At 39.0% G+C, this 10250-nt stretch overlaps 1 protein-coding gene across 1 annotated transcript in view; it reads right to left on the bottom strand.

Moving 5' to 3' along the window:
• Window positions 1–407: 407 nt before the first annotated feature.
• The window catches only part of LOC132871317 (polymeric immunoglobulin receptor-like), a 38296-nt gene continuing 28453 nt past the window's right edge, over window positions 408–10250 (bottom strand). Inside the window, exons 15-19 of the mRNA XM_060905429.1 lie at window positions 9859–9899; window positions 9506–9565; window positions 7623–7685; window positions 7388–7462; window positions 408–3055 (exon numbers count right to left, since the gene is read on the bottom strand). Coding sequence (XP_060761412.1) covers window positions 7394–7462; window positions 7623–7685; window positions 9506–9565; window positions 9859–9899 — 233 coding nt within the window. The 3' untranslated portion in view covers window positions 408–3055; window positions 7388–7393. The remainder of the gene's footprint in view (window positions 3056–7387; window positions 7463–7622; window positions 7686–9505; window positions 9566–9858; window positions 9900–10250) is intronic.

Below are 10250 nucleotides of genomic sequence, written 5' to 3'. Positions count from 1 at the left end.
TGAAAATGTACTTACACAAATTGTACTTTTTGTAAATATATAAAAAGTATACTAACATCACGCTTTCACACTAACACTTTTAACACACTTTAAAATAATTATACTATATTACACTTTATGGAAATATATTATACTAAAATATACTTTAAGTGAAAGTTATGTGCAATTTCTAAAGTGTACTTAGTGTACTAATTTCTAAAGTGTACTATAATGCAAACAAAGTACACTTTAATTTGACTAATTAAGCATATATTAGTACATATAAAGTTATACTTAAAGTACACAAAATATACTTTAAGTTGTTCCACTTTAGCACATAAAAGTACACTAAATACACTTCAAGTTGCACTTTTCTACAATTTAATTACAATTAAAATATATTTAGTACAAAATTCGTTGTTCCAAAATAGCATGCCTCAAGTTAACTAATCATAAACACACGAAGTATATTGATGATTAGTGTGGCTTCAAGTACATAAAAGTATGCTAAATTTTAGTACACTTAGCACATTTATTTTTCACCAGGGTAAACAATGGAAAATAAAATACCATTTTGGCAAAAATGCTGGCATCCATTAATTTCTTGCATTAAGTAAAAAAATAATGTAAAGTATGCACAGTCCTTCACTGTAAACGTAACACACGTTCAGTAACAGAATTTAAGCCTACAGAAACACTGACTTAACCTGGGCCCGCCCATCCTAAGGGTGATGCAACACGAGGGCCTGTTCCGAGCTTAGTCTGGCCAGGCAGGCTATCTACAGCATTTCCAAGCTCCCGAAAAATCGGGAACCAATCAACTTTGAGCATCTCCAACAGCCCTGGGTAGAGGCGTGTTCAAGGCAGTGACGTAGTAGAACTGCGACCGGAAGCCATAGATTGTTTACAGAATCTATGCCGGAAGCGCTTCATTCACATCACGAATATGGAGCAGCGGCAAGCCTTTAACACAGCGGTAGATGCTGTATTGAAAGCATTCAACGGGAAGTTTTCATTGAAAATGGAGCAAAGAGCAGCCCTGGAGGTATTTATTGAAAGGAAGGACGTTTTCGCCTTGCTCCTGACCGGCTTCGGTAAGAGTTTAATCTACCAGTTAGCCCCGTCGCGTCACATACGTCAGAGGAAAGAGTGATGTGACTGGTTTAAGCTTCGTCACAGCCTTTTCTGGCTTCGACCAGTAGCAAACTGAGGCATTTCAGGGAGGCGGGTCAACCACAGGCTCTGGGAAACGGTTTGGCTTAATACCTTGGCCAGACCAAATGCTCGGAGAGCTTTGAAGTCGCGCTAGCCAGGCTAACACTGACTCGCACATGCTGCTTCTCTTGAACGGAAACACGGAAGTAAGCAATGTTGCCAGATACTGCTGACGTTTTCCAGCCCAAAATATGTTCAAAACCCGCCAAAATGCACTTGAAACCGCCCAATCTGGCAACACTGGAAGGTGGAAGGTAGTTTGTCGACGTCACCTCAAGACGACGCCAACGATTGGTCAAATTTGCGGGAAAGTTGCGGTGATTGGATATAATTGCAACACCGCCCTGAATTCGCAGGGATTGGTTGAAGTTGCCAATCGCAACATGGCGAAATCCTGGAGGGTCTGTAAAATACTGTAAGCCTGTGGAAAATACCAGACTGCCTGCCTATTTAAGAAAAAAAACAGCTCTGTAGAGTTTGGAAGAGTATACTGAACAACACAGGAAGACGATCCTTAAAACAAAAGCAAAACCTATCAACAAATATTTTTTCTCATTTTTCCAAATATCCCGAATGTATTTTATTAATAAAGACATGTTTGGTGAATGACGTTTGCTGCTGAAGTAGGAACTATGTCGTTTTTGAACTCTGTGTGTTTGAGATACAAAGCTTCTCGAACACATGTACTTCTCCATGTTCATCTTTTGTGAACAACAAATCTCCAAGCGAAGTGTAATCAGTGATGTATATTTACGTCCTCAAACAGCGAACCGTATCGTCAATGCTAAAGATTTAACAAGCAAATATATCTGTTAAGTGATCTAAATCAAATACTAGTGTGTATATATACAGTACTCATTTATACTTGTTTAAAAGTAAAAAAAAAAAACCTCGAATTTGTTTACTGATTTGATATCACATTTAATTTTTCACAGTTTGCATATTTAATTAAAAAAACAATATTCACACATTCATGGTGAGGGGAAAATACAGAAGAGGATTAGGGCCACTGTGAGAAAAAAAAAGTGAGTTCTGACTTTCTCAGAATTCTGACTTAACTCAGAATTCTGCCTTTTTTCACAGAATTCTGACTTTAAACTCAGAATTCTGCCTTTTTTCACAGAATTCTGACTTTAAACTCAGAATTCTGCCTTTTTTCTCAGAATTCTGACTTTAATCTCAGAATTCTGAGAAAAAAAGTCAGAATTCTGAGATTAAAGTAAGAATTCTGAGAAAAGTTTAAAAGTCAGAATTCTGAGAAAAGTCAGAACTCACTTTTTTTCCTCACAGTGGCCCTAATCCTCTTCCATAGGAAAACCATCCATCCATCCATTATCTGTAGCCACTTATCCTGTGGTGACAAATAATTATATTCACTGGTTTTCCCCTCGGGAAACTAGTGAATATAATTTTTTGGCATAATAGCAGAGGCTAGCATTACAGAAAATGAATCATTCTATCTGATTCTATCCTGCATTGAGCATTTTGAACACACACACAAAAACTGTGTTAAGAAATTAATGATGGTATTATAAAGCTTAGTTCCTGGATATACCTTGACAGTAGATATATTACAGAAATCATTGTTAAAAGACACACACACACTTCTGTAAATTCTACGCATCAGAGTTCTCCTGTCTACTTCAAAAAAAAAAAGCAGACAAAGCAATAATTTCCTCCAACAGTGAGACATGCTCCGACTGACACAACCAGAGAAGTTTATGATTGCAAAAGAATCAACAGAAAAGACAAATCTGCCCATAGTAAACGATTCCAGATTCTGGATGGAGTGACACAAAAATGGTGTGTACTACCACCACTGCTTGCGAAGTCTTTCCAGTGCTGATGTTATTTCGGTAGCCTGAGTGGGGGAAAAAAAAACAACAAAACATTAAACGTAATTACGAAATAAAATTTCTGCTCAGAAAGCATTACATGCTGAAATGGATTCACATTCAATTTGATTCACATTAAATTTAATTAAAGTTTTCTCCCTATTTCTATAGTATGTTTTCAGAACTATTTTTCTCTTTAATTACGAGTATTTTTTACACATAATACTTTTCTAATAACACCAATGCCAAGAACAATAAAAAAAAAGAAGCTGAATGCATTAATATGTAATATTATACATACAGGACACTTTTTCAATGAAATTAAAACGTGTTCTATTCCCTTCTAGCAGGTTTCATTCATTTGATTTGATAGCATGTAATATTGTTAGCATATCGCTTATCCTACGTGTATTACGTCACTCTACCCAAAGGAGAATGAGCGATGAATATGGTTTATGATAATGCATGGTTGTCAAGACAACATGACATCACACATTGGAGATATAAAACTTCCACACTAGCGAGCAACTGTGACAATTTGTACACAAACATTGCTGCCAGGTTTGTTTCATTAAACACGGAAGATTTAGAGAGAATTTTGAAAGAGAAATACGCGCTGAACACCTAAAAGGAATGTAGTATTATAATAATAATAATAATTAAAGCCGCAAGCGGCCTCGACGGGCCCTCGCGCCAGCGGCCAAGGGGGGCGGGGGCATGCGTCCCCGCGAAATACCGTAAAGAGTTTGCTTGCCAAGTTTGACAAATCAGAAGCTGCAATATCATTTTTGCCATAACCAGCACCCCCAGGGGCGAAAGTGCACAAAATTTGGGGTATATGTCAGGTGAGCTATGAAGAGTTTGCGTATGAAGTTTGAAGACAATTGAGCAAATAGAAGATGAGATATAGATTTTTGAAGAATAAATTTTTTGGTTTTTCCCATGTCAGTAGGTGGCGCTACGCTGTACATGAGCGATTATGAGTTGGAAAAATAAGTGTCTACAACAGCAACGTACTATCACAAGGTAGTGGAGTGAAGGAAAAGCATTATGGAATTATTTACCAAAAACCCGTTTTGGAGCAATTGCGTCGGCCAAAAACAGCGCCCCCCATGGACGAAAATTCCCAAAATGTGGTATACATGACATGGGAGGAAGAACGAGGGTGGCCGTGAAGTTTGACCAAATTTGAGGAAAGATTGGATGTTTTGCCCAAAAATAGCGCCCCCAGTGGCGAAATATCACAGAAATTGGGTAACATGTCAGAAGCCCAATGAGTGATTTGCGTGTGAAGTATGAGCAGGTTTGAGCAATTAGAAGATTTGTTATGAATTTTTAAGCATGTAAAATCTTGCATTGAAAATTGATTGACGTATAACTTCTGAACGGTTTATGCTACGTGAAACGTATTTAGAAACTTTTGTCAGCCTTGTCTGTAGATGATGTGTATCAATTTTGGTGACATTCCTATGAACGGTCTAGGAGGAGTTGCGCCGTGTTCGTGGCCATGCATTTCGCACAAAAGTGAAATTACCTCACTTCCTGTTGGGCGTGGCTAATGCATTGGCATTAAATTTTTGTCCGGCTTAGTGAGATACATATGCGTACCAAATGGCATGCCACTACTACAAACTACATGGCAACCAGGCACCTTAATGCGGGAGGCCAAAATCACAACGAGTTAGGGGGCGCTATAGAGGCCCTGAGGCCCGCCTGGATCTGTGCTTCTGGTTCTCAGTAGCGGTGGCAGTCTAAGAAAAAGGAGCCAAATTTTGTGCGTTGTCGACCATGGCAAGCGCCCCAATAAGGGTCTTGTAAAGAGTTTGCCTGCCAAGTTTGACAAATCAGAAGCTGCAATATCATTTCTGCCATAACCAGCACCCCCAGGGGCGAAAGTGCACAAAATTTGGCGTACATCTCAGGGGAGCTATGAAGAGTTTGCGTATGAAGTTTGATGACAATTGAGTAAATAGAAGATGAGATATAGATTTTTCAAGAATAAATTTTTTGGTTTTTCCCATGTCAGTAGGTGGCGCTATGCTGTACATGAGCGATTATGAGTTGGAAAAATAAGTGTCTACAACATCAACGTACTATCACAAGGTAGTGGTGTGAAGGAAAAGCATGATGGAATTATTTACCAAAAACCCGTTTTGGAGCAATTGCGTCGGCCAAAAACAGCGCCCCCCATGGACGAAAATTTCCAAAATGTGGTATACATGACATGGGAGGTAGTAAGAGGGTGGCCGTGAAGTTTGATCAAATTTGAGGAAAGATTGGAATTTTTGCCCAAAAATAGCGCCCCCAGTGGCGAAATATCACAGAAATTGGGTAACATGTTAGAAGCCCAATGAGTGATCTGCCTGTGAAGTATGAGCAGTTTTGAGCAATCAGAAGATTTGTTATGAATTTTTAAGCATGTAAAATTTTGCATCGAAAATTGATTGACGTATAACTTCTGAACGGTTTATCCTACGTGAAACGTATTTAGTAACTTTTGTCAGCCATGTCTGTAGATGATGGGTATCAATTTTGGTGACATTCCTATGAACGGTCTAGGAGGAGTTGCACCGTCTTCGTGGCCATGCATTTCGCACAAAAGTGCAATTACCTCACTTCCTGTTGGGCGTGGCTAATGCATTGGCATTACATTTTTGTCCGGCTTAGTGAGATACATATGCATACCAAATGGCATGCCACTACCACAAACGACATGGCACCCAGGCACCTTAATGCGGGAGGCCAAAATCACAACGACTTAGGGGGCGCTATAGAGGCCCTGAGCCCCGGCCAAGTTTGGGCTTCTGGTTCTGAGTAGCGGTGGCAATTCTCGGAACTGGTGCCAAATTTCGTGCGTTTTCGCCCATGGCAAGCGCCCCGAAAATGGCCCAACAGCGGAGAAAAATAAAGAAGAAGAAGAAGACGGAAGAAGAAGAAGAAGAAGAAGAAGAAGACGGAAGAAGAAGAATAATAGTGAACTCTTACAAGAACAATAGGGCCTTCGCCCATAGGGCTCGGGCCCTAATAATAATAATAGCTGGATTTTTTTTCATGGTATATCAGATATATTCCATTCAGCTACTCATCTTTGACTCGTTCAATATAATACTAGCTGAATGGAATATATCTGATATACCATGAAAAAACGCCAGCCAATATTATTTAAAAATACCACAGCATTGCTGAATTCTTGATTCTGATTGATCAGAAGGTGTTGATTAATATTCTATAACAGCGGTTCAAGCAGTAATTTGACTGTAATTCAAATCCCAGGTTTAAATGACTGTGTGCATTCTACAACGTCATAATACGTTATTGTTTCTATAGTAACGGCTAGTACACATGGCGGATACTGCACATAAGCAGGCTGAAATGTGTGGCATTGTTGATATGGAGAATTTTTCTGCGAGGAGATGTTTATTTGGCATTTGTGGAAGGAGTCGCCAGTTTTAGTGTTTTGTAACAGCAAGAGATATAACTTAGCTGCATATAACAGCTGAAACTTTAAGTTTTTCACCATCTTCTTCGTAATTTTCTCCGTAGATTCTTTTTGTCTTATTAACTTCAAGACAGGGCGGCACGGTGGTGTAGTGGTTAGCACTGTCGCCTCACAGCAAGAAGGTCCGGGTTCGAGCCCCGTGGCCGGCGAGGGCCTTTCTGTGCGGAGTTTGCATGTTCTCCCTGTGTCCGCGTGGGTTTCCTCCGGGTGCTCCGGTTTCCCCCACAGTCCAAAGACATGCAGGTTAGGTTAACTGGTGACTCTAAATTGACCATAGGTGTGAATGTGAGTGTGAATGGTTGTCTGTGTCTATGTGTCAGCCCTGTGATGACCTGGCGACTTGTCCAGGGTGTACCTCGCCTTTCGCCCGTAGTCAGCTGGGATAGGCTCCAGCTTGCCTGCAACCCTGTAGAATAGGATAAAGTGGCTAGAGATAATGAGATGAGATGTAGATGTATGGACAACTTTGTGGGTTCTTGCATTTATATGTAAATGGAAGAAGGACAAGAATAAATAGATACTGGAACTTGATATAAGGATTTTTTTAAAGAAGAAATACAGCTATTTGCATTGCAAATTCAATGTACTGTATGTGGCATTCTGGGGAAAATCCATTAGATGTCACTGTGGTGGGATTCATGTAAAAATATATATAGGAGAAGTTTCTTATAAAATACATTAACAGGAACTAACTTGTTTTGCTGCTGTAGACAGATAAAAAGATAAAACGAACGCTTCACATTGTCTTTGATTATTTTCCCAAATCAGAACGCTCCCAAGTGTTTTATTGCTTACTTGATTGTGAGCCTGTGCAGGAAATCTACACATAAATGGTTGACGTTGTTGTTGTTGTACTCACCTTTCATTAGGAATGTTTTATTGAGCTGTAGATGACCTTGTCATTTGGGGCATCTGAAGAGACCTGAAAATCATACTTAAAAAGAAAATATATTTCAATTCATGTATCTAAGCATTGTAATTGAATTTGGGTTAAAATGAAATGTACTGGTTTGGATTTATTGCTCAGCTGCTTGACTGGCACATGGTTCAGACCATGTTTTGTGCATCAGTAGTTCTTTATATTTGGTTCTTACTGATGGATGGTGAGAGATTCTGACTGTGCTGTAGGTGACGTCCGGCTCAGAAGCTGATGAGGCCTGGAGATAGCAGACGAACACATGTTTACTTTGATGTGGACTGCTTTTCCGTATTTTGTTTAACTGGTAACACTTTACTATATAATCTCTACAGATACACATACAGTATATTGAAGCATGAAACCAAACTTTTGAAATAATGAATAAATCCATTCCACTTATCATACGAGGAAATAATTAATATATTTACATGAACAGCCAGCTGAGCCATTAATAATAATAATAATAATAATAATAATAATAATAATAATAATAATAATAAGGGATCATACTTGGTCATTTATTTATTGAGGAAAATGATCCAATATTACATATCTGTGAGTGGCAAAAGTATGTGAACCTCTAGGATTAGCAGTTCATTTGAAGGTGAAATTAGAGTCAGGTGTTTTCAATCAATGGGATGACAATCAGGTGTGAGTGGGCACCCTGTTTTATTTAAAGAACAGGGATCTATCAAAGTCTGATCTTCACAACACATGTTTGTGGAAGTGTATCATGGCACGAACAAAGGAGATTTCTGAGGACCTCAGAAAAAGCGTTGTTGATGCTCATCAGGCTGAAAAAGGTTACAAAACCATCTCTACTGTAAAGAGTTTGGACTCCACCAATCCACAGGCAGACAGATTGTGTACAAATGGAGGAAATTCAAGACCACTGTTACCATCCCCAGGAGTGGTCGACCAACAAAGATCACTCCAAGAGCAAGGCGTGTAATAGTCGGCGAGGTCACAAAGGACCCCAGGGTAACTTCTAAGCAACTGAAGGCCTCTCTCACATTGGCTAATATTAATGTTCATGAGTCCATCATCAGGAGAACACTGAACAACAAATGGTGTGCATGGCAGGGTTGCAAGGAGAAAGCCACTGCTCTCCAAAAAGAACATTGCTGCTCATCTGCAGTTTGCTAAAGATCACGTGGACAAGCCAGAAGGCTATTGGAAAAATGTTTTGTGGATGGATGAGACCAAAATAGAACTTTTTGGTTTAAATGAGAAGCATTATGTTTGGAGAAAGGAAAACACTGCATTCCAGCATAAGAACCTTATCCCATCTGTGAAACATGGTGGTGGTAGTATCATGGTTTGGGCCTGTTTTGCTGCATCTGGGCTAGGACGGCTTACCATCATTGATGGAGCAATGAATTCTGAATTATACCAGCGAATTCTAAAGGAAAATGTCAGGACATCTGTCCATGAACTGAATCTCAAGAGAAGGTGGGTCATGCAGCAAGACAACGACCCTAAGCACACAAGTCGTTCTATCAAAGAATGGTTAAAGAAGAATAAAGTGAATGTTTTGGAATGGCCAAGTCAAAGTCCTGACCTTAATCCAATCGAAATGTTGTGGAAGGACCTGAAGTGAGCAGTTCATGTGAGGAAACCCACCAACATCCCAGAGTTGAAGCTGTTCTGTATGGAGGAATGGGCTAAAATTCCTCCAAGCCGGTGTGCAGGACTGATCAACAGTTCCCAGAAACGTTTAGTTGCAGTTATTGCTGCACAAGTGGGTCACACCAGATACTGAAAGCAAAGGTTCACATACTTTTGCCACTCACACACACACACACACATATATATATATATATATATATATATATATATATATATATATATATATATAATATTGGATTATTTTTTGTCTCATTTGTTTAACTGGGTTCTCTTTATCTACTTTTAGGACTTGTGTGAAAATCTGATGATGTTTTAGGTCATATTTATGCAGAAATATAGACAATTCTAAAGGGTTCACAAACTTTGAAGCACCACTGCAAGTAATGAAGTTGGGTACTTTGTCCATCTCTGCATTTAGTATTAACATACCTTGCATTGTCCATGTGCCATAATCCTATGTGTCACTGCATCTTCACATGCTTTGGGATGCTACATTTGGAGACATAAACATGCACATACTCAATTCCCCAAGACAGAAATATAACTGAATTAGATGACTAATCAGGAAATTTTGCTTTCCTTATACTTTTTTTTTTTTTAAAGTATGATGGTTCTGAGGTTTTCACAAAGAAAATGAAACCTTGATTAAAAATGACAGTAACCTAAGTCTCATCAGAAAAGGGGGGGGGGGGGGGGGGGGGGCGGTGGATGACCGCTCTCAGACTTCTTCCTGTTGTTCAGTATGGGAAAGTACACAATTAAGTAACACATGTAACACATACCAGAGTATTGCTATGTCCTTTATTTGTGACTAACAGTCCAACTGCAAAAGAGAGAGAAAAAAAAACTGCTAAAGCTATAACTGCTCCTGTCTTTCAAGTACAAATAATAAAATTATGGTTAAAATTATTTGCCATCCACATCATTTAATCTGCTGACTTAAAAAGGATTATGTTTTACTTCCATAAAACCAAGAACTATTGCACCACCGCTGACTATAAGAAAAAATAAATCATGTAAGAAGCAGAGGCTGGGGCTGATTTCTTTCTAGCCCAGACTGTAGAGTCACACAGACTAGTGATTGTCTGATTTATCTGATAAAATGGCCAATGAGAGCAGGTAGATTAGATAAGGTAAGATTATGTAAAAATCATATCAGTGGATATAAAAAGTG

The sequence above is a fragment of the Neoarius graeffei genome, chromosome 23 (assembly GCF_027579695.1).
Source record: "Neoarius graeffei isolate fNeoGra1 chromosome 23, fNeoGra1.pri, whole genome shotgun sequence".
Taxonomy (NCBI): Eukaryota; Metazoa; Chordata; class Actinopteri; order Siluriformes; family Ariidae; genus Neoarius; species Neoarius graeffei.
The sequence above is the reverse complement of the archived record's forward strand: the minus strand, read 5'-3'. Positions and strand labels throughout refer to the sequence as shown.